At 54.0% G+C, this 24,502-nt stretch overlaps 1 protein-coding gene across 1 annotated transcript; it reads left to right on the top strand.

Annotated features, from left to right (window-relative positions):
• Positions 1–17,148: 17,148 nt before the first annotated feature.
• On the top strand, positions 17,149–23,990 carry LOC144488112 (uncharacterized). Its single transcript, XM_078206132.1, has 4 exons — positions 17,149–17,214; positions 18,785–19,413; positions 20,282–20,890; positions 21,874–23,990. The coding sequence occupies exons 2-4, from the start codon at positions 18,805–18,807 to the stop codon at positions 22,165–22,167; spliced, it is 1,512 nt and encodes a 503-aa protein (XP_078062258.1). The 5' UTR covers positions 17,149–17,214; positions 18,785–18,804; the 3' UTR covers positions 22,168–23,990.
• The last annotated feature ends 512 nt before the right edge of the window (positions 23,991–24,502 follow it).

Consider the following 24,502-nt stretch of genomic DNA (forward strand, 5'->3'; position numbering starts at 1 on the left):
CACGATGAATGCAGGAGAAATGCATCAGCACCAATGCAGCAGACCTGTGCCAGTGACGACGTGCATCTGAAGCAATGCAGCGGCCCTGCACCAGTCCCTTGTTACAGCAGCAACGGAGCATTCCTATGTCAGTCACTGGGTGCAGCAGCACCAATGCAACGCCCCGTTGCGATCCAGCACCAATGCAGCAGGAGGCGTGCAGCAGCAATGCAGCCACAGCGCAACAGCATCAATGCAGCAGCAATGCAACAGAAACAATGCAGCAGGGAAAGTAGCAGCACCCGTTTGTGATCCACAACTAATGCAGCAGGAGGAATGCAGCAGAACACAGCAGCAATGCTGCAACAATGAAGCTGCCGCGGAGCAGAACCAATTCAGCTAAACTCTAAAAATGCAGCAGCACCAGTGCAGCAGGGGTAAACAGAAGCTGCAATGCAGCAGGGGGAGCAGCAGCGCCAAAGCAGTCATGCGTCAGTCACTGGGAGCGCCACCACCAATGAAGTTGCAATGCAGCACCCCTTTCTGATCCAGCACCAATGCAGAAAATCTTGCAATGCAGCAACACCAATGCAGCAGGGGAAAGTAGCAGCATCCCGTGCCTGTCACTGAGAGCACCACCACCAATGCAGTTGGCATGCAGCACCAATGCTGCAGCAGCAATGCAGAAACAATTTGCAATACAGCAGCAGCAGCATTGCAGCGTGGGAAGCAGCAGTACCAATGCAGCAGCTCTGTGCCAGTCACCAGGAGCTTCACCAATGAAGTTGGAATGCAGCAGCATCAATGCAGCAGCCCTGCATCAGTCACTGGCTGCAGCAGCAGCAATGCAGCATTCCTGTGCTAGTCACTGGGTGCAGCAGCACCAATGCAGCACCCCTTTGTGATCCAGCATCAATGCAGCAGCAGCAATGCCACAAAACGCAGTTGCAATGCAGCAGCACCAATGCAACTAAACTCTCCCAATGGAGCAGTGGCAAGCAGCAGCAGCCCTGTGTCAGTCACTGGCAACACCACCACCAATGTTGTTGCAATGCAGCAGCACCAATGCAGATGGGAAAGCAGCACCAATGCAGCCCAGCAACACCAATGCAGCTAAACTCTCCAGATGCAGCAGCACCAATGCAGCGCCCTGTACCAGTCACTGGGCGCAGCAGCACCAATGCAGCAGGGGAAGCAGCAGCACCAATGCAGTTGGAATGTAGCAGCACCAATGCCTTGTGCCAATCACTGGGAGCACCACCACCAATGCAGTTGGAATGCAGCACCAATTCAGCGGCACCAATGCCGCAAAGCGCAGCCACAATGCAGAACATATGCAGCAAAACCATGCAATGCAGCAGCACCAATGCCGCAGGGAAGCAGCAGCACCAATGCAGCATCCCTACGCCAGTCACTGGGAGCAGCAGAACTAATGCAGTTGGAATGCAGCAGCCCTGTACCAGTCACTGGTTGCAGCAGCAATGCAGCATTCTTGTGCCAGCCACTGGGTGATTCAGAACCAATACATCAGGAGGAATGCAACAGCACAAATACATCAAAACGCAGCAGCAATGCAGCACCAATACAGCCTCAGCGCAGCAGCGCCAATGCAGCTAAACTCTACCAATGCAGCAGCACCAATGCAGCAGCCCTGTACCGGTCACTGGGAGCAGTAACCCCATTGCTGTTGCAATGCAGCAGCGATGCGGCAGCACCAAAAGCAGCAATGCAGCAGCCCTGAACAAAGAACAATACAGCACAGGAATAGGCCCTTCGGCCCTCCAAGCCCGCGCCGCTCCCTGGTCCAAACTAGACCATTCTTTTGTATCCCTCCATTCCCACTCCGTTCATATAGCTGTCTAGATAAGTCTTAAACGTTCCCAGTGTGTCCGCCTCCACCACCTTGCCCGGCAACGTATTCCAGGCCCCCACCACCCTCTACCCTGTACCAGTCACTGGCTGCAGCAACAACAGTGCAGCAGCAATGCAGCATTCCTGTGCAGGTAACTGGGAGCAGCAGCACCCCTTTGTGATCCAGCACCAATGCAGCAGGAGGAATGCAGTAGCAAAACGCAGCAGCAATGCCGCCGCAGTGGAGCAGCACCAATGCAGCTAAACTTTCCCAATGCTGCAGCACCAACGCAGCAGGGGTGAACAGCAGCACCAATGCAACAGCCCTGTGCAGTTGGAATGCAGCAGCCCCAATGCAGAGCCAACGCAGCAGCAATGCATCAAAACATGCAATGCAGGGGATCACCGAGGGTGATCTGAGCGATTCGAACCCACTCACTCCAGGGAGACTGCTGGTCAGGAGATAAAAAGGACAGAGTCTCTCTCTTCTCTCTCTTGGAGACCTACTCGAGTGCAGTGGGTGCAGGGTGGCCGTTGTCCCACCGACAAGGGAGAGAATCACTCGGGCCTTGGTGGCGGTTTTGGGATGGCTGTGTGATATAAGTATCAGGTTACCGGTCAGGTATAAACGGTGAGCCTGGTTCAGCGCTCTCTCCTGCGGAGTTGCCCCAGTGCAGCATTCCCCGGCCTTTGAAATTTCAAGGCCTGTAAGAGAGAGACACTCACAGCTATCGGCAGACCCCCAAATACCGGCCTGTAAGTGGAGTAAAGAGAAAGATCCCGCTACAAAGGGATAATTTAGCATGACCAATCCACCTAACTTCCACATCTTTCGGACTGTGGGAGGAAACCGGAGCACCCGGAGAAAACCCACGCAGACACGGGGAGAAAGTGCAGATTCCGCAAAGACAGTGACCCGAGGCTGGAATCGAACCCGGGTCTCCCTGTGCAGTTTGGGTCTCCTCATTTCAGGAAGAATATTATCGCGTGGGAGACGGTTCAGAGGAGGTTTACTTGATGATACCTGGAATGATTGGGTCGCACTATGAGGAGAGGTTGGAGAGACTGGGCTTGTTTCGACTGCAGATTGGGAAGCTGAGTGAGGGATGACTTGATTGAAGTTGATGAGATTCTGAACAATCAGGACAAGGTGAATGTCGACAGGATGTTCCCCTTGTGGGAGAATCCAGGACTCGGTGGGAGACGGGAAACAACACTTTTACACAGTTAGACGCCACCCTGTTTGGGACAGAAATAACGAGAAATGTTTTCTCCCAGAGGTGGTGTGACGCTGGATTTCTCATCTCCAAATGGGAAAGGGGTTAGATACAGAGTAAAGCTCCCCCTACACTGTCCCCATCAAACACTCCCAGGACAGGTACCGCACGGGGTTAGATACAGAGTGAAGCTCCCCCGACACTGTCCCCATCAAACACTCCCAGGACAGGTACAGCACGGGGTTAGATACAGAGTAAAGCTCCCTCGACACTGTCCCACATCAAACACTCCCAGGACAGGTACCACACGGGGTTAGATACAGAGTAAAGCTCCCTCGACACTGTCCCACATCAAACACTGCCAGGACAGGTACCGCACGGGGTTAGATACAGAGTAAAGCTCCCTCGACACTGTCCCACATCAAACACTCCCAGGACAGGTTACAGCACGGGGTTAGACACAGAGTAAAGCTCCCTCTACACTGTCCCCCATCAAACACTCCCAGGACAGGTACAACACGGGGTTAGATACAGAGTAAAGCTCCCTCGACACTGTCCCCATCAAACACTCCCAGGACAGGTACAGCACGGGGTTAGATACAGAGTAAAGCTCCCTCGACACTGTCCCACATCAAACACTCCCAGGACAGGTACAGCACGGGGTTAGATACAGAGTAAAGCTCCCTCGACACTGTCCCACATCAAACACTCCCAGGACAGGTACAGCACGGGGTTAGATACAGAGTAAAGTTTCCCCTACACTGTCCCCATCAAACACTCCCAGGACAGGTACAGCACGGGGTTAGATACAGAGTAAAGCTCCCTCGACACTGTCCCCCATCAAACACTCCCAGGACAGGGACAGCACGGGATTAGATACAGAGTAAAGTTTCCCCTACACTGTCCCCCATCAAACACTCCCAGGACAGGTACAGCACGGGGTTAGATACAGAGTAAAGCTCCCTCGACACTGTCCCCCATCAAACACTCCCAGGACAGGTACAGCACGGGGTTAGATACAGAGTAAAGCTCCCTATACAGTGTCCCACATCAAACACTCCCAGGACAGGTACCACACGGGGTTAGATACAGAGTAAAGCTCCCTCGACACTGTCCCATATCAAACACTGCCAGGACAGGTACCGCACGGGGTTAGATACAGAGTAAAGCTCCCTCGACACTGTCCCACATCAAACACTCCCAGGACAGGTTACAGCACGGGGTTAGACACAGAGTAAAGCTCCCTCTACACTGTCCCCCATCAAACACTCCCAGGACAGGTACAGCACGGGGTTAGATACAGAGTAAAGCTCCCTCTACACTGTCCCCATTAAACACACCCAGGACAGGTACAGCACGGGGTGAGACACAGAGTAAAGCTCCCTCTACACTGTCCCCCCATCAAACACTCCCAGGACAGGTACAGCACGGGGTTAGATACAGAGTAAAGCTCCCTCTACACTGTCCCACATCAAACACTCCCAGGACAGGTACAGCACGGGGTTAGATACAGAGTAAAGCTCCCTCTACACTGTCCCACATCAAACACTCCCAGGACAGGCACAGCACGGGGTTAGATACAGAGTAAAGCTCCCTCTACACTGTCCCACATCAAACACTCCCAGGACAGGTACAGCACGGGGTTAGATACAGAGTAAAGCTCCCTCTACACTGTCCCCATCAAACACTCCCAGGATAGGTACAGCACGGGGTTAGATACAGAGTAAAGCTCCCTCTACACTGTCCCCCATCAATCACTCCCAGGATAGGTACAGCACGGAGTTAGATACAGAGTAAAGCTCCCTCTACACTGTCCCCATCAAACACTCCCAGGACAGGTACAGCATGGGGTTAGATACAGAGTAAAGCTCCCTCTACACTGTCCCCATCAAACACTCCCAGGACAGGTACAGCATGGGGTTAGATACAGAGTAAAGCTCCCTCTACACTGTCCCCCATCAAACACTCCCAGGACAGGTACAGCACGGGGTTAGATACAGAGTAAAGCTCCCTCTACACTGTCCCCCATCAAACACTCCCAGGACAGGTACAGCACGGAGTTGGAGGCAGAGTAAAGCTCCCTCTACACTGTCCCCCATCAAACACTCCCAGGACAGGTACAGCACGGGGTTAGATACAGAGAAAAGCTCCCTCTACACTGTCCCCCATCAAACACTCCCAGGACAGGTACAGCACGGGGTTAGATACAGAGTAAAGCTCCCTCTACACTGTCCCCCATCAACCACTCCCAGGACAGGTACAGCACGGGGTTAGATACAGAGTAAAGCTCCCTCTACACTGTCCCCATCAAACACTCCCAGGATAGGTACAGCACGGGGTTAGATACAGAGTAAAGCTCCCTCTACACTGTCCCCATCAAACACTCCCAGGATAGGGACAGCACGGGGTTAGATACAGAGTAAAGCACTGTCCCATGGTCTGATTATCATGTGAACGACCCTCCAGGAGTGGCTGCCACCAGAGTTGGCAACCTGCACCCCTGTCACCTGACAGCAGTTAGTTTCTCCCCAACCCCAACTCCCCAACCCCATCCCATCTCAGCCCAGCCCCTAATGAGTTCTGTGCCCACCCACCCCCCCCCCCCATCCCCCACCACCCACAGGCCACTCTGCCCATCAAGGTGAGGTTGCTTCTCGATAGTGCAATGCTCTCTGTCTCCTTCACCCTCTCGACACACTCCTCAGGTGGACGGGATGTCATTTTGATCTCATTCAATTCAATTAAAATAATCCTATTAAATCACTTTTGTCACCCCAACTCTACTGGACCCAGACATGTAAACACAGTGGCTACCAGAGCAGGTCAGAGGCTGGGAATCCTGCAGCGAGTAACTCACCACTTGACTCCCCCCAAAGCCTGTCCACCATCTACAAAACACAAGCCAGGAGTGTGATGGAACACTCTCCACTTGCCTGGATGAGTGCGGCTCCAACAACAATCTCCACTTGCCTGGATGAGTGCGGCTCCAACAACAATCTCCACTTGCCTGGATGAGTGCGGCTCCAACAACAATCTCCACTTGCCTGGATGAGTGCGGCTCCAACAACAATCTCCACTTGCCTGGATGAGTGCGGCTCCAACAACAATCTCCACTTGCCTGGATGAGTGCGGCTCCAACAACAATCTCCACTTGCCTGGATGAGTGCGGCTCCAACAACAATCTCCACTTGCCTGGATGAGTGCGGCTCCAACAACAATCTCCACTTGCCTGGGTGAATGTGTCTCCAACAACAATCTCCACTTGCCTGGATGAGTGCGTCTCCAACAACAATCTCCACTTGCCTGGATGAGTGCGGCTCCAACAACAATCTCCACTTGCCTGGATGAGTGCGTCTCCAACAACAATCTCCACTTGCCTGGATGAGTGCGTCTCCAACAACAATCTCCACTTGCCTGGATGAGTGCGTCTCCAACAACAATCTCCACTTGCCTGGATGAGTGCGTCTCCAACAACAATCTCCACTTGCCTGGATGGGTGCGGCTCCCAACAACACTCAAGAAGCTCGACACCATCCAGGACAAAGCAGCCCCGCTCGATCGACACGCTAACCACAAACACTCACTCCCTCCACCACCGACACACAGTGGCAGCCGTGTGTACCATCTACAAGATGCACCGCAGCGACTCACCAAGGCTCCTTCCACAGCACCTTCCAGACCCGCCACCTCTACCATCGAGCACAGTGCTTCCCAAACTTTTTTCACTGGGCCGCACTTTTGGAAAATTTTTTATTGATAAGAAATACATTCAAAAACAAAAAAAACCAACACCTCGCAGTGCTTGATTCATAACATAGAACACAACTACTTTATAATATCATGGGACATCCAGAAAGTATAAAACAATCACTTTGGAAAAATATCTGTCCATGCTTAAATGTGTCTTTGATTGTCTTTGAATCTTCCCGCCACACTTGCCATCCTCTCTCACCGCACCTGTGTGGCGCGCCGCACCCTTTGGGAACCACTGATCTGGAAGGACAGCGGGGGAGGAGGGGGGGCAGCAGACACATGGGGAACACCACCACCTGCAAGTTCCCCCTCCGAGCCACTCACCACCCTGACTTCACAGAATGGAAGCAGAGAATGCTAGCACTGCAGGAGAGGCCATTCATTCCATCATGTCTGTACCAACTCTCTGACAGAATACCCTAGCCAGGCTCTGCCCTAACACAGTAATCCCACACATTTAGCACGGCCAATCCCCCTAACTTACACATCTTCGGACTGTGAGAGGAAACCGGAGCACCCGGAGGAAACCCACGCAGACACGAGAAGAATGTGCAAACTCCGCACAGACAGTGACCCAAGCCAGGAATCGAACCCAGGTCCCTGGCGCTGTGAGGCAGCAGCGCTAACCACTGTGCCACCCTAACCCGCAAAAATAAACTTGGAAATATGTCGGCCATTCCTTCACTGTTGCTGGGTCAAAATCCCTCCCCAACAGCGCTGTGGGTGTACCTACCCCACACACGGGGACTGACTGATGTCCAATAACAATCCTGGAACTCCCTCCCTAACAGCACTGTGGGTGTACCTACCCCACACACGGGGACTGACTGATGTCCAATAACAATCCTGGAACTCCCTCCCTAACAGCACTGTGGGTGTACCTACCCCACACACGGGGACTGACTGATGTCCAATAACAATCCCAGAGCTCCCTCCCTAACAGCGCTGTGGGTGTACCTACCTGACACACGGGGACTGACTGATGTCCAATAACAATGCTGTAACTCCCTCCCTAACAGCACTGTGGGTGTACCTACCCCACGCACGAGGACTGACTGATGTCCAATAACAATCCTGGAACTCCCTCCCTAACAGCACTGTGGGTGTACCTACCCCACACACGGGGACTGACTGATGTCCAATAACAATCCTGGAACTCCCTCCCTAACAGCACTGTGGGTGTACCTACCCCACACACGGGGACTGACTGATTCCAATAACAATCCCGGAACTCCCTCCCTAACAGCGTTGTGGGTGTACCTACCCCACACACGGGGACTGACTGATGTCCAATAACAATCCTGGAACTCCCTCCCTAACAGCACCGTGGGTGTACCTACCCTATGCACAGGACTGACTGATATCCAATAACAATCCCGGAACACCCTCCCTAACAGCACTGTGGGTGTACCTACCCCACACACGGGGACTGACTGATGTCCAATAACAATCCCAGAGCTCCCTCCCTAACAGCGCTGTGGGTGTACCTACCTGACACACGGGGACTGACTGATGTCCAATAACAATGCTGTAACTCCCTCCCTAACAGCGCTGTGGGTGTACCTACCACACACACGGGGACTGACTGATGTCCAATAACAATCCTGGAACTCCCTCCCTAACAGCACTGTGGGTGTACCTACCCCTCCCACGGGGACTGACTGATGTCCAATAACAATCCCAGAGCTCCCTCCCTAACAGTGCTGTGGGTGTACCTACCTGACACACGGGGACTGACTGATGTCCAATAACAATGCTGTAACTCCCTCCCTAACAGCACTGTGGGTGTACCTACCCCACGCACGAGGACTGACTGATGTCCAATAACAATCCTGGAACTCCCTCCCTAACAGCACTGTGGGTGTACCTACCCCACACACGGGGACTGACTGATGTCCAATAACAATCCTGGAACTCCCTCCCTAACAGCACTGTGGGTGTACCTACCCCACACACGGGGACTGACTGATTCCAATAACAATCCTGGAACTCCCTCCCTAACAGCACTGTGGGTGTACCTATGGGACTGCAGTGAGTTCATGATGGCGTCTTACCCACCACCTTCTCGAGGGAGCAATTAGAGATGGGGGGTGAATGCTGGTCCAATGTCCAGAGGGAGGATAAATGAAGGGGAATTGGGGCCGGCTGGGATATAATAAACCCCCAACCCTGTGAGACGCTGCCTCAATGAGAGAGTGAATGTTGAGTCAGTGCGTGTGTGAGGGTGTGTGATGGGTTCTGTGTGGGCGTGTGAGGGTGTGTGTGGGTGTGTGAGGGTGTGTGATGGGTTCTGTGTGGGTGTGTGAGGGTGTGTGCGTAAAGAGTTGTGTGTGTGTGGGGGGGGGTTATGTGAGGGTGAGTGTGAGGAGTTGTGTGTGGGTATGTGTGTGAGTTGTGGTGTGTGAGGGGTTGTGAGTGGGTATGTGTGAGGGGGGGTTGTGTGAGGTTGAGTGTGAGGGGTTGTGTGTGTGTGTGTGTGAGAGACGGGTGGGTTGTGTGAGGGGTTGTGTGTGTGCGTGTGGCGGTGGTTGTGTGTGGATGTGTGTGTGGGGTAGTTTTGTGTGCGGGGTTGTGTGAGGGGTTGTGTGTGTGAGGGATTGTGTGTGGGTGTGTGTGAGGGGTGGTTGTGTGTGGGGGATTGTGTGAGGGTGAGCGTGAGAGGTTGTGTATGGGTATGTGTGAAGGGTTGTGTGTATGTGTGAGGGGTTGTGTGTGGGTTTGTGTGAGGGGTTGTGTGTGGGTGTGTGTGAGGGGTTGTGTGTGGGTGTGTGAGAGGTGTGTGTGGGTGTGTATGGGGGGTTGTGTTGGGGGGTTGTGTGTGGGGGGTTGTGTGAGGGTGAGTGTGCGGGGTTGTGTGTGGGTGTGCGTCAGAGGTTGTGGCTGTGTTTGGGGGAGTTGTGTGTGAGGGGTTGGTGAGTGTAGGGGGTTGTGGGTGTGTGTGGGGGGTTGCGTTGGGGGATTGTGTGTGAGGGGTGTGGGTGTGTATGTGTGAGATGTTGTGGGTGGGTGTGTGTGAGGGTGAGTGTGAGGGGTTGTGGGTGTGTTTGGGGGAGTTGTGTGGAGGGGTTTGAATCATAGAAACCCTACAGTGCAGAAAGGGGCCATTCAGCCCATCGAGTCTGCACCGACCACAATCCCACCCAGGCCCTACCCCCATATCCCTACATATTTACCCGCTAATCCCTCTAACCTACACATCTTTGGAGGCCTGTGACTAGTGGTGTGCCGCAGGGATCGGTGTTGGGTCCATTGTTGTTTGTCATCTATATCAATGATCTGGATGATAATGTGGTAAATTGGATCAGCAAGTTTGCTGATGATACAAAGATTGGAGGTGTAGTGGACAGTGAGGAAGGTTTTCAAAGCTTGCAGAGGGATTTGGACCAGCTGGAAAAATGGGCTGAAAAATGGCAAATGGAATTTAGCGCAGACAAGTGTGAGATATTGCACATTGGAAGGACAAACCAAAGTAGAACGTACAGGGTAAATGGTAGGACTCTGAAGAGTGCAGTTGAACAGAGAGATCTGGGAAAAGAAGTACAGAATTCCCTAAAAGTGACGTCACAGGTGGATAGGGTCGTAAAGAGTGCCTTTGGTACATTGACCTTTATAAATCGGAGTATCGAGTATAAAAGTTGGAGTGTTATGGTAAGGTTATATAAGGCATTGGTGAGGCCGAATTTGGAGTATTGTGTACAGTTTTGGTCACCTAGTTACAGGAAGGATGTAAATAAGGTTGAAAGAGTGCAGAGAAGGTTAGAACATAGAACAGTACAGCACAGAACAGGCCCTTTGGCCCACGATGTTGTGCCGAGCTTTATCTGAAACCAAGATCAAGCTATCCCACTCCCTATCATCCTGGTGTGCTCCATGTGCCTATCCAATAACCGCTTAAATGTTCCTAAAGTGTCTGACTCCACTATCACAGCAGGCAGTCCATTCCACACCCCAACCACTCTCTGCGTAAAGAACCTACCTCTGATATCCTTCCTACATCTCCCACCATGAACCCTATAGTTATGCCCCCTTGTAATAAATAGCTCCATCCACCCGAGGAAATAGTCTGAACATTCACTCTATCTATCCCCTTCATCATTTTATAAACCTCTATTAAGTCTCCCCTCAGCCTCCTCTGCTCCAGAGAGAATAGCCCTAGCTCCCTCAACCTTTCCTCATAAGACCGACCCTCCAAACCAGGCAGCATCCTGGTAAATCTCCTCTGCACTCTTTCCAGTGCTTCCACATCCTTCTTATAGTGAGGTGACCAGAACTGCACACAATATTCCAAATGTGGTCTCACCAAGGTCCTGTACAGTTGCAGCATAACCCCACGGCTCTTAAACTCCAACCCCCTGTTAATAAAAGCTATCACACTATAGGCCTTCTTCACAGCTCTATCCACTTGAGTGGCAACCTTTAGAGATCTGTGAATATGGACCCCAAGATCTCTCTGTTCCTCCACAGTCTTCAGAACCCTACCTTTGACCCTGTAATCCACATTTAAATTACTCCTACCAAAATGAATCACCTCATATTTATCAGGGTTAAACTCCATTTGCCATTTTTCAGCCCAGCTTTGCATCCTATCTGTCTCTTTGCAGCCTACAACAGCCCTCCACCTCATCCACTACTCCACCAATCTTGGTGTCATCAGCAAATTTACTGATCCACCCTTCAGCCCCCTCCTCTAAGTCATTAATAAAAATCACAAAGAGCAGAGGACCAAGCACTGATCCCTGTGGCACTCCGCTAGCAACCTGCCTCCAGTCCGAAAATTTTCCATCCACCACCACCCTCTGTCTTCGATCAGATAGCCAGTTACCTATCCAATCGGCCAACTTTCCCTCTATCCCACACCTCCTTACTTTCATCATAAGCCGACCATGGGGGATCTTATCAAACGCCTTATTAAAATCCATGTATATGACATCAACTGTCCTACCTTCATCAACACACTTAGTTACCTCCTCAAAAAATTCAATCAAATTTGTGAGGCACGACTTGCCCTTCACGAATCCGTGCTGACTATCCCGGATTAATCCGCATCTTTCTAAATGGTCATAAATCTCATCCCTAAGGAGCTTTTCCATCAATTTACCAACCACCGAAGTAAGACTAACCGGTCTATAATTACCAGGGTCATTTCTATTCCCTTTCTTAAACAGAGGAACAACATTCGCCACTCTCCAGTCCTCTGGCACCATCCCCGTGGACAGTGAGGACCCAAAGATCAAAGCCAAAGGCTCTGCAATCTCATCTCTTGCCTCCCAAAGAATCCTAGGATATATTTCATCAGGCCCAGGGGACTTATTGACCTTCAGTTTATTCAAAACTGCCAGGACATCCTCCCTCCGAACATCTATTTCCTCCAGCCTATTAGCCTGTAACACCTTCTCTTCCTCAAAAACATGGCCCCTCTCCTTGGTGAACACTGAAGAAAAGTATTCATTCATCACCTCTCCTATCTCTACTGACTCCATACACAAGTTCCCACTACTGTCCTTGACCGGCCCTAACCTCACCCTGGTCATTCTTTTATTCCTCACATAAGAGTAAAAAGCCTTGGGGTTTTCTTTGATCCGACCCGCCAAGGACTTCTCATGTCCCCTCCTAGCTCTCCTAAGCCCCTTTTTCAGCTCATTCCTTGCTAACTTGTAACCCTCAATCGAGCCATCTGAACCTTGTTTCCTCATCCCTACCTAAGCTTCCCTCTTCCTTTTCACAAGGATGTTGCCGGGACTTGAGAAGCTGAGTTACAGAGAGAGATTGAATTGGTTGGGACTTTATTCCCTGGAGCGTAGAAGATTGAGGGGAGATTTGATAGAGGTATATAAGATTTTGATGGGTATAGATAGAGTGAATGCAAGCAGGCTTTTTCCGCTGAGGCTTGGGGAGAAAAAAACCAGAGGGCATGGGTTAAGGGTGAAAGGAGAAAAGTTTAAAGGGAATATTAGCAGGGGCTTCTCCACGCAGAGAGTGGTGGGAGTGTGGAATGAGCTGCCGGATAAAGTGGTAAACACTTTTAACATTTAAGAAAAACTTGGACGGGTTCATGGATGAGAGGGGTGTGGAGGGATATGGTCCAAGTGCAGGTCAGTGGGACTAGGCAAAAAATGGTTCGGCACAGACAAGAAGGGCCAAAAGGCCTGTTTCTGAGCTGTAATTTTCTATGGTTCTATGGACACGAAGCTGCAATTTAGCATGGCCAATCCCTCTAACCTACACATGTTTGGACACTAAGGGACAATTTAGCATGGTCAATCCCCCTAACCTACACATCTTTGGACACTAAGGGGCAATTTAGCATGGCCAATCCACCTAACCCACACATCTTTGGACACTAAGTGGCAATTTAGCATGGCCAATCCCCCTAACCTGCACATCTTTGGACACTAAGGGACAATTTAGCATAGCATGTGACGGTGGAAAAGTTTGTGTGGAACTGGAAGAAATAGCAGAGGTACTTAATGAATACTTTACTTCAGTATTCACTATGGAAAAGGATCTTGGTGGTTGTAGTGCAGACTTGCAGTGGACTGAAAAGCTTGAGCATGTAGATATTAAGAAAGAGGATGTGTTGGAGCTTTTGAAAAGCATCAAGTTAGATAAGTCGCCGGGATCGGATGAGATGTACCCCAGGTTACTGTGGGAGGCGAGGGAGGAGATTGCTGAGCCTCTGGCGATGATCTTTGCATCATCAATGGAGATGGGAGAGGTTCCAGAGGATTGCGGATGTTGTTCCTTTATTCAAGAAAGGGAGTAGAGATAGCCCTGGAAATTATAGACCAGTGAGTCTAACCTCAGTGGTTGGTAAGTTGATGGAGAAGATCCTGAGAGGCAGGATTTATGAACATTTGGAGAGGTATAATATGATTAAGAATAGTCAGCATGGCTTTGTCAAAGGCAGGTCATGCCTTACGAGCCTGATTGAATTTTTTGAGGATGTGACTAAACACATTGATGAAGGAAGAGCAGTAGATGTAGTATATATGGACTTCAGCAAGGCATTTGATAAGGTGCCCCATGCAAGGCTTATTGAGAAAGTGAGAGGGCATTGGATCCAAGGGGACATTGCTTTGTGGGTCCAGAACTGGCTTGCCCACAGAAGGCAAAGAGTGGTTATAGATGGGTCATATTCTGCATGGAGGTCGGTCACCAGTGGAGTGCCCCAGGGATCTGTTCTGGGACCCTTACTCTTCGTGATTTTTATAAATGGCCTGGATGAGGAAGTGGAGGGATGGGTTGGTAAGTTTGCTGATGACACAAAGGTTGGAGGTGTTGTGGATAGATCATAGAACATTACAGCGCAGTACAGGCCCTTCGGCCCTCAATGTTGCGCCGACCTGTGAAACCAATCTAAAGCCCATCTAACCTACACTATTCCAATATCATCCATATGTTTATCCAATGACCCTTTAAATGCCCTTAATGTTGGCGAGTCCACTACTGTTGCAGGCAGGGCATTCCACGCCCTTACTACTCTCTGAGTAAAGAACCTACCTGTCCTATATCTGACATCTGTCCAATATCTATCACCCTTCAATTTAAAGCTGTGTCCCCTCGTGCTAGCTATCACCATCCGAGGAAAAAGGCTCTCACTATCCACCCCATCTAATCCTCTGAGCATCTTGTATGCCTCTATTAAGTCACCTCTTAACCTTCTTCTCTCTAACGAAAACAGCCTCAAGTCACTCAGCCTTTCCTCATAAGACCTTCCCACCATACCAGGCAACATCCTGGTAAATCTCCTCTGCACCCTCTCCAATGCTTCCACATCCTTCCTATAATGCGGCGACCAGAACTATACGCAATACTCCAAGTGCGGCCGCACCAGAGTTTTGTACAGCTGCAACATGACATCATGGCTCCGAAACTCAATCCCTCTACCAATAAAAGCTAACACACTGTACGCCTTCTTAACAACCCTATCAACCTGGGTGCCAACTTTCAGGGATCTATGCACATGGACACCGAGATCTCTCTGCTCATCCACACTACCAAGTATCTTACCATTAGCCCAGTACTCTGTATTCTTGTTACTCCTTCCAAAGTGACTCACCTCACACTTTTCCGCATTAAACTCCATTTGCCACCTCTCAGCCCAGCTATGCAGCTGATCTATGTCCCTCTGTAACCTGCCACTTCCCTCCGCACTGTCTACAACTCCACCGACTTTAGTGTCATCCGCAAATTTACTAATCCATCCTTCTACGCCCTCATCCAGATCATTTATAAAAATGACAAACAGCAGTGGCCCCAAAACAGATCCTTGCGGTACACCACTAGTAACTGAACTCCAGGATGAACATTTCCCATCAACCACCACTCTCCGTCTTCTTACAGCTAGCCAATTCCTGATCCAAACCGCTAAATCACCCTCAATCCCATGCCTCTGTATTTTCTGCAATAGCCTACCATGGGGAACCTTATCAAACACTTTACTGAAATCTATATACACCACATCAACTGCTTTACCCTCATCCACCTCTTTGGTCACCTTCTCAAAGAACTCAATAAGGTTTGTGAGGCACGACCTACCTTTCACAAAACCGTATTGACTATCCCTAATCAAATTATTCCTTTCTAGATGATTATTAATCCTATCTCTTATAATCCTTTCCAAAACTTTGCCCACAACAGAAGTAAGGCTCACTGGTCTATAATTACCAGGGTTGTCTCTACTCCCCTTCTTGAACAAGGGGACAACATTTGCTATCCTCCAGTCTTCTGGCACTATTCCTGTAGACAATGACGACATAAAGATCAAAGCATTGGATAGTGTGGAGGGATGTCAGAAGTTGCAGTGAGACATTGATAGGATGCAAGACTGGGCGGAGAAGTGGCAGATGGAATTCAACCCAGATAAGTGTGAGGTGGTTCATTTTGGCAGGTCAAATAAGATGGCGGAATATAATATTAATGGTAGGACTCTTGGCAGAGTGGAAGATCAGAAGGATCTTGGGGTCCGAGTTCATAGGACACTCAAAGCAGCTGTGCACGTTGAGGCTGTGGTTAAGAAGGCGTATGGTGTACTGACCTTCATCAATCGAGGAATTGAGTTTAGGAGTCGTGAGATAATGTTGCAGCTATATAAGACCCTGGTCAGACCACTGAGTACTGTGCTCAGTTCTGGTCGCCTCATTACAGGAAGGATGTGGAAGCCATAGAAAGGGTGCAGAGGAGATTTACAAGGATGTTGCCTGGGTTGGGGGGCATGCCTTACGAGGATAGGTTGAGTGAGCTCGGCCTTTTCTCCTTGGAGAGACGAAGGATGAGGGGTGACCTGATAGAGGTGTATAAGGTGTTGAGAGGTATTGATCGAGTGGACAGTCAGAGGCTTTTCCCAGGTTGCCACAAGAGGACACAGGTTTAAGGTGCTGGGGGGTAGGTACAGAGGAGATGCCAGGGGTAAGTTTTTCACTCAGAGGGTGGTGGGTGCGTGGAATGGGCTGCCGGCAACGGTGGTGGAGGCGGATTCGATAGGGTCTTTTAAGAGACTTTTAGATAAGTACATGGAACTTAGTAAGATAGAGGGTTATAGGTAAGCCTAGTAATCGCTAAGGTCGGGACGTGTTCAGCACAACTTTGTGGGCTGAAGGGCCTGTATTGTGCTGTAGTTTTTCTATGTTTCTACGTTACACATCTTTGGACACTAAGGGGCAATTTAGCACGGCCAATCCCCCTAACCTGCACATCTTTGGACTGTGGTTGTGTGAGGGGCTGTGTGTGTGGGTGGTTGGGTGTGTGTGAGGGTGGTTGGGTGTGTGTGAGGGGTTGTGGTTGGGTGTGTGGGTGGTTGGCTGTGTGTGAGGGGCTGTGTGTGAGGGGCTGTGTGTGTGTGTGAGTTTGTGGGGGAGTGGTGTGTGGGTGAGGGGGTTGGGTGTGTGGGTGAGGGGGTTGGGTGTGTGGGTGAGGGGGTTGTGCTCCCTCAGGCTCATCCTCCCCCTTAGCAACGCCCCGCCCCCAACAATCGCCGAGCGCTGATTGGCTCAGACGGTTCTCCAATCAGGGGGAGCGTTGGCGCCGTGAGACCCGCGGGCTGTGATTGGTTGCCGCTTCGGGCTCTGGTTGGCCAAGTCTCAGAATCTGCGGCTCTGATTGGCCGATGGGCGGCTTCTGACTCCGATTTGTCGATGGACGGAGGCAGTGAGAATCTCCGGCCGCTGATTGGTCCAGACTGGCCTCCAATCAGAGGCGGTGCGGATGCCGATTGGTTGCGGCTATGAAAGGCTCAGGTTTTGATTGGTGGGCGACGGCGGCGTCGTCCTATTGGCTGGGCCGCCGGCTGGGGCGGGGCCCGGATTGGCGGAGAGGGGAGTGGGCGGGACCGGGCCTGCGGGGCGGTGATTGGGTGAGCGGGCTGTCAATCAGGCCCGGGGTGGGGAGGGGGGTGCAGTGCCGGCGGAGGCTGGGGGTAAGTTCCAGAGAGAGAGAGAGAGAGAAACCCGGGGGGAATGTTCCAGAATGTTCCCGAGAGAGGGGGGCAAAGGGGCCGGGGGAGCTTCCAGAACACTCCGGGGGGGCTGAATGGGCAAAAGGCCCCAAAAAAATCACCGGGCTCGATTTGAACCCGCTCCCCGGGGGAGGAGGCAGGGCCCCTCGGCCGGAGGCCAAATTCGAGGCCCAGGCTTCATTACCCACACTAGGCCTCAACCCACTTCAAACCCTCCCAAGCCTCAGATATCCCCCCCGCCCCACCCGAAGGGGATTCTGAATGGGGGTGGTACGCTATCTGGGACCCCTAACGGGGGTGGGATTGACGACGGGAACCCTTACGAGGGGGGGGGGGGGAGGTAGCATTGTCCCCGGGACCCCTAACCGGGCATTGGGATCCTCCCTGGTATCTCTAACAGGCAGTGAGACCCTCCCCGGGGCCCCTAATGGGCGGTGGGATCCTACCCGGGGCCCCTAACGGGCGGTGGGATCCTCCCCGGGGCCCCTAACGGGCGGTGGGATCCTCCCCGGGGCCCCTAACGGGCGGTGGGATCCTCCCTGGGGCCCCTAACGGGCAGTGGGATCCTCCCCGGGGCCCCTAACGGGCAGTGGAATCCTCCCTGGAATCCCTAAGAGGCAGTGAGACCCTCCCCGGGGCCCCTAACGGGCAGTGGGATCCTCCCCAGGGCCCCTAACAGGCGGTGGGATCCTCCCCGGGACCCCTAACCGGCGGTGGGATCCTCCCCAGGGCCCCTAACGGGCGGTGGGATCCTCCCCGGGGCCCCTAACGGGCGGTGGGATCCTCCCTGGGGCCCCTAACGGGCAGTGGGATCCTCCCCAGGGCCCCTAACAGGCGGTGGGATCCTCCCCGGGACCCCTAACCGGCGGTGGGATCCTCCCCAGGGCCCCTAACCGGCGGTGGGATCCTCCCCGGGGCTCCTAACAGGTGGTGGGATTGTCCCCGGGGCCCCTAACGGGCGGTGGGATCCTCCCCGGGGCCCCTAACGGGCAGTGGGATCCTCCCCGGGGCCCCTAACGGGCAGTGGGATCCTCCCCGGGGCTCCTAACGGGCAGTGGGATCCTCCCCGGGGCCCCTAACGGGCAGTGGGATCCTCCCCGGGGCCCCTAACGGGCAGTGGGATCCTCCCCGGGGCCCCTAACGGGCAGTGGGATCCTCCCCGGGGCCCCTAACGGGCGGTGGGATCCTCCCCGGGGCCCCTAACGGGCGGTGGGATCCTCCCCGGGGCCCCTAACGGGCGGTGGGATCCTCCCCGGGGCCCCTAATGGGCGGTGGGATCCTCCCCGGGGCTCCTAACGAGCGCTGGGATTGTCCCCGGGACCCCTATCCGGCGGTGGGATCCTCCCCGGGGCCCCTAACAGGCAGTAGGATTGACACTGGGACTCCTAACGGGTAGTGGGATTGTCATGGGGACCTGTAACAGTCGCGCTGTGTCCTGTAATAGGCAGCGAGAGTCGCGCTGTGTCCTGTAATGTGCGGTGTGATTCTCAGTGCAGGCTGTAACGAGCAGTAACTCTCCTCTCTGTTGCAGGACGGAGGGGAAACTCCGCGATGGAGGTGGCACAGGGAGCAGGCAGTGCAGCCCGACCAGCGGAGGAGACCATTCCGACCCGGTGTCCGGCCGAGGCGGGGGACGACTGTTTCATCTGCTCCGAGTGCGGCGTGAGCTTCCAGTGGTACTGCCGCCTCAAGGTGCACCTGGCGACCCACGGCGAGCCGCGACCCCACCGCTGCCCAGCCTGCGGCAAGGGATTCGTCCAGGCCTCCGCCCTGCTGAGCCACCAGCCCTGCCACGCCGGCACCAAGCTCTACCAGTGCGCCGACTGCCCCAAGCGGTTCGGCTGCTCCTCCCACCTGGCGCAGCACCGACGCACCCACTCCGGGGAAAAGCCCTTCCACTGTCCCACCTGCGACCGCGGCTTCAGCCGCTCGGGCACCCTGCGCCGTCACGAGGTCACCCACTCCGGCGCCAAGCCCTACAAGTGCCCCGACTGCGCCAAGGAGTTCGGCCACTCCTCCTCGCTGGCCAAGCACCAGAGGCGCCACGGGGAGGACTGGCCCCTGCAGTGTGGCATCTGCGGCCGGGAGTTCAAGCAGCGGTCAGCGCTGGGCATCCACAAACTCTACCATGTGGCGGAGGCGCGGCAGAGAGAAGACGAGGTGCGTCAGGCTTGCGCCCTTCCCGCGGGCACGGCGTCGATCTGTCTTTACGAAGGGCGCGGTGCGGAATGAGAGATTACCCAGCCTGACATCAGCAACAGGCAATAATAATGTAGCCCCTTCGGAAAGAGAACGGGGAGAGAGAACAAGTTTATTTATTAGTGTCACAAGTCAGCTTACATTAACACCGCAATGAAGTTACTGTGGAAATCCCTTAGCCGCCACACGCCCGTTCGGGTACACTGAGGGAGAATTTAGCGTGGCCAATGCACCTAATGAGCACATCTTACGGACTGTGGGAGGAAACTGGAGCACCTGGATGAAACCCACGCAGAAACGGGGAGAACGTGCAGCTTCCACCCAGACAGTGACCCGAGCCGGGAATCGAACCCGGGTCCCTGGCGCTGTGAGGCGGCAGCGCTAACCCACTGTGCCACCGTGCTGTCCAAAGATGTGCAGGTTAGGTGGATTGGCCGTGCTAAATTCCTCTTGGTGTCTAAATATGTGCGGGTTCAGTGTGCTTGGCTATGCGGTGTGGGGGATTGGGCGGTGGGGGGTAGTCCTGGATGAGAGGCGATGCAGACCCAATGGGCCGAATGGCCTCCTGCTGCTCTGTAGGGATTCTACGGTGATTCTAGGATGGAGAGGGAGGGCGGGTGAATGGCGTGAGATGACGGATGTGCAGAGGAGGAGGCCATTCAGCCCGTTCTTATGTAGTGGTAGGAGAGGCTGGAGGGGCTTTGTGATTGTGGCTGGGGGGAGGGGCGAGGGGGGTCTCTGTACTCTGTGAGGGGGCAGTATGAGTGTGTCCACCCCCCCCCCCCACCTTCCCGGAACGGGCACTAACGGCGAGCTCTCTGTGTTGCAGGTGAGGCTGACGGAGCGAGGGACGGATTCGCCGGAGACGGAGCGGGCCCCGGAGACGGAGCGGGCCCCCAGACGTCCCTGGTGGCCGGAGGGACCGCGGCGCTTTAGCTGCCCCGAGTGCGGCAAGGGCTTTGACCAGAACTCGCGGCTGCGGCTGCACCTGCGGGTTCACACCGGCGAGAGACCCCTGACCTGCGCTGACTGCGGCAAGGGCTTCAGCAACTCCTCCAACCTGCGCAAGCACCAGCGCACCCACACCGGCGAGAAGCCCTTCCGCTGCCCCGTCTGCGCCAAGGAGTTCAGCCAGTCCTCCACCCTGGTGGCGCACCAGCGCACCCACACCGGCGAGAGGCCCTTCCGCTGCCACGCCTGCGGCATGGACTTTAACAAGCAGTGCAACCTCCGCAAGCACGAGCGTACGCACACCGGCCACAAGCCCTTTCGCTGCCCTGTCTGCGGCAAGGCCTTCATCGACCCCTCCAGCCTGCGGAACCACAAGGGCACCCATATGGGAGAGAAGCCCTACCAGTGCCCTGCCTGCTCCAAGGGCTTTAGCAACCCCTCCAGCCTCCGCAAGCACAGTCGCACTCACGCAGGAGACACGGACAGGGTAAGCCAGCCTGCGAGGCCAGGGACTGATTAACTTCGTTTATTAGTGTCACAAGTCGGCTTACATTAACACCGCAATGAAGTTACTCCTGTTCGGGTACAGTGAGGGAGAATATAGCATGGCCAATCCATCTAACCTGCACATCTTTCGGACTGTGGGAGGAAACCGGAGCACCCGGAGGAAACCCACGCAGACACAGGGAGAACGTGCAGACTCCACACAGACAGTGACCCGAGCCGGGAATCGAACCCAGGTCCCTGGGACTGTGAGGCAGCAGTGCCGCCCACAGTCAAAGCATTTCAAGGTGGTTGAACTCAGGCCCTCACCTCCGCCTGAGCCCCTGTAACCCCGTGCATTTAGCATCCACCTAACCCACACATCTTTGGATACTTAGAGGCAATTTAATGTCCAAAGATGTGCAGGTTAGGTGGATTGGCCATGCTAAATTGCCCCTTATTGTCCCAAGATGTGCAGGTTAGGTGGATTGACCATGCTAAATTGCCCCTTAGTGTCCCAAGATTTACAGGTTAGGGTGATTGGCCATGCTAAATTGTCCCTTAGTGTCCAAAGATGTGCTGGTTGGGTGTATTGGCCATGCTAAATTGCCCCTTAGTGTCCAAAGATGAATAGTTAGGTGGATTAACTATGATAAATGGCCCCTTATTGTCCAAAGATGTGCAGGTTGGGTGTATTGGCCAATGTGAGGGGTTATGGGGATAGAGGAGGGGGGTAGCTGGGTAAGATACTCCGTCAGGGAGTCGGGACAGACTCGATGGGCCGCATGGCCTCTCTCGCACTGTAGGGGTTCTGTGATCTTGGATCATGTTGTTTGGAGGTGTCGTCCCACACATTAACCCTTTCAGGCCCTGGCGTGCTGGGTTGGCTACGGTGAGAGCTTTCACACTCTGCCACAGTATCGGGATGCGTGGTCGGAGGGCAGTGTCAGCCTGAGTTGTTAACGTCGATATCCCTCTCTGTTCCAGGAGAACCCATTGGCCGCGTTGCCTGCCGCGTCTCGACCAGACTCCACGTTCCCCCGTGCCGAGGACTCCCCGGGGGACACTGCGATGCCCAGCCCGGGGGGGCCGGATCCCGGGCCCGCCACCCCCCCAAGTCCGGGGCCTTTTAGCTGCTCCGAATGCGGCCTGACCTTCAGCCGCCACTCCCGCCTCAGGCTGCACCTCCTCGTCCACTCAGGGGAGAAGTCTCTGGATTGCCTGGACCGCGGCGGGGGCTTTGCGGAACCCCTCCGACCTCCGCATGCGCCGCGAGACTGACCACGGAGCGATGGACCTCGCGATCCGCTAAGGCCAAAGCTGTGGGACGATGTGACGGGACCCGGCGGGGGAGGAGCGACGGAGAGGGGAGCAGACCTCAAACAGAAACTGTGCAAACCCCCATCTGTACAGGATGGCAGGGGACAGCGGGAGCTGTCAACGCCCGGAGAACGTCGACCCAGTGCCTTCAGACGGGAACCCAGAACGCCGCGGTGAGATTGAGCCTCCTCCAGTCCCCGCTCACCATCTGGACGAGGGTTATGCTAGAGGTGAACAGTGCTCTATCCTCATCCCTCCATCTCCCAAGGCAACAGCTCTACCCCCCGCTTCTGCCTCGTCAGCCTTGGTGGGATGGGGGGACAGAGGGACCGGCTCACCACCTCAGCAACGTGGCACCTGCCCCGAATTTCCCGGCGCTGGGGAAGGCAAAGCTTCTCGAAACGGAACACATTCCCACTCCGCCTGCAGGTTAGCTGGATTGGCCATGCTAATTTGCCCCATAGTGTCCCAAAGATCATCATAGAAACCCTACAGTGCAGCAGGAGGCCATTCGGCCCATCGAGTCTCCACCGACCACAATCCCACCCAGGCCCTACCCCCACATATTTTACCCGCTAATCCCTCTAACCTACGCATCCCAGGACTCTAAGGGGCAATTTTTTTTAACCTGGCCAGTCAACCTAACCCGCACATCTTTGGACTGTGGGAGGAAACCGGAGCACCCGGAGGAAACCCACGCAGACACGAGGAGAATGTGCAAACTCCACACAGACAGTGACCCGAGCCGGGAATCGAACCCGGGACCCTGGAGCTGTGAAGCAGCGGTGCTAACCACTGTGCTACCGTGCAGGTTAGGTGGATTGGCCATGCTAAATTGCCCCATAGTGCCCCAAAGATGTGCAGGTTAGGTGGATTGGCCATGCTAAATTGCCCCATAGTGTCCCAAAGATGTGCAGGTTAGGTAGATTGGCCATGCTAAATTGCCCCATAGTGCCCCAAAGATGTGCGGGTTAGGTAGATTGGCCATGCTAAATTGCCCCTTAGTGTCAGGGAGATTAGCAGGGTAAATACATGGTGTTACGGGGACAGGGTCTGGGTGGGATTGTGCTAGGTGCAGTCTCAATGGGCCAAATGGCCTCCTTCTGCCCTGTCGGCATTCTGTGAAAAACGCTCTTGAGTGAAAACAGAGTCCGTGGAGTTTAAGTTTAAATGTAAAGTTTTAAAAATTTTATTTATTAGTGTCACAAGTCGGCTTACTTTAACAGTGCAATGAAGTTACTGTGAAAATCCCCTCGTCGCCACACTCCGTTCGGGTTACACTGAGGGAGAATTTAGCACGGCCAATCCACCCTAACCTGCATGTCTTTCAGACTGTGGGAGGAAACCGGAGCACCCGGAGGAAACCCACGCAGACACGGGGAGAATGTGCAAACTCCACACAGTGACCCGAGCCGGGAATCGAACCCGGGCCCCTGGTGCTGTGAGGCAGCAGCACTAACCCACTGTGTCAGTTTGCCTTAGCGAGCCCCCTGCCTCCCAATGTTCATGGGGGTGACATCCCTCGAGCTGTTTTTAACCAGTTGACTCTTTCATCAATCGTGGGTGAACTCTGCAGGCGGGATCGGCAGGCTGACACTCCACGGTTTCCAAAGCGTGTGTGCGCCCATTTAGCCCCGAGGCGGGCGCGCAATGAGGTTTTACCTTTACCCCCAAGCGACCTTGCGTCTGAGGGGCCGTGTAGGAGATTTGTACCTCACTGTACTGACCTGTGTTACCGTGTGATCATCTGTTCCAGTGTCAATAAAGCCAGTGATTAATTTACAGTCGATGCTTCCAATGGGCCACAGTTATCCACCGTGTTCGCTGAGGTGAGAGAGAGTGCGGGAGAGGCAGGGCGATCGTGGTCCAGGCCCCCCCCCTCCCCTCCCCGTGTGGAATAGGGGGTCCCGTGCCCCTGTCGACCTGGATTCTGGACTGCTTTAAGGTGCGCTCCGGAACATACAGTGACCGGAATTTTACAACCAGCCAGCAGGATCTTCCGGTGAGTTCTCCTGATTCCCGGAATGGCAGGAGCGACATTTGAAGAGAGACTGGATCGACTGGGCTGGTACTGTGTGTCCCCACCTCCCCCAATCCCATTTCGCTCTGTGAATGGACGGAGTGGGAAAAGGCAAGCACTCTCCAGAGAGATGATCCCAGATAGTGTGAACTCCTCGCAGAGATTGATCCCGGGGTGATCGCCAGGGACCCGGGTTTGATTCCTGGCTCGGGTCACTGTCTGTGTGGCGTCTGCACGTTCTCCCCATGTCTGCGTGGGTTTCCTCCGGGTGCTGCC

Source organism: Mustelus asterias, unplaced genomic scaffold, assembly GCF_964213995.1.
Source record: "Mustelus asterias unplaced genomic scaffold, sMusAst1.hap1.1 HAP1_SCAFFOLD_1292, whole genome shotgun sequence".
NCBI lineage: Eukaryota > Metazoa > Chordata > Chondrichthyes > Carcharhiniformes > Triakidae > Mustelus > Mustelus asterias.

Bases quoted from the DNA above. Each gene is read 5' to 3' on its own strand.
- LOC144488112 (XM_078206132.1), top strand. From the start codon at position 18,805: ATGGAGGTGGCACAGGGAGCAGGCAGTGCAGCCCGACCAGCGGAGGAG. The intron at 19,414-20,281 runs GTGCGTCAGGCT...TCTGTGTTGCAG, and splicing joins CGCGGCAGAGAGAAGACGAG to GTGAGGCTGACGGAGCGAGG. The intron at 20,891-21,873 runs GTAAGCCAGCCT...TCTCTGTTCCAG, and splicing joins ACGCAGGAGACACGGACAGG to GAGAACCCATTGGCCGCGTT.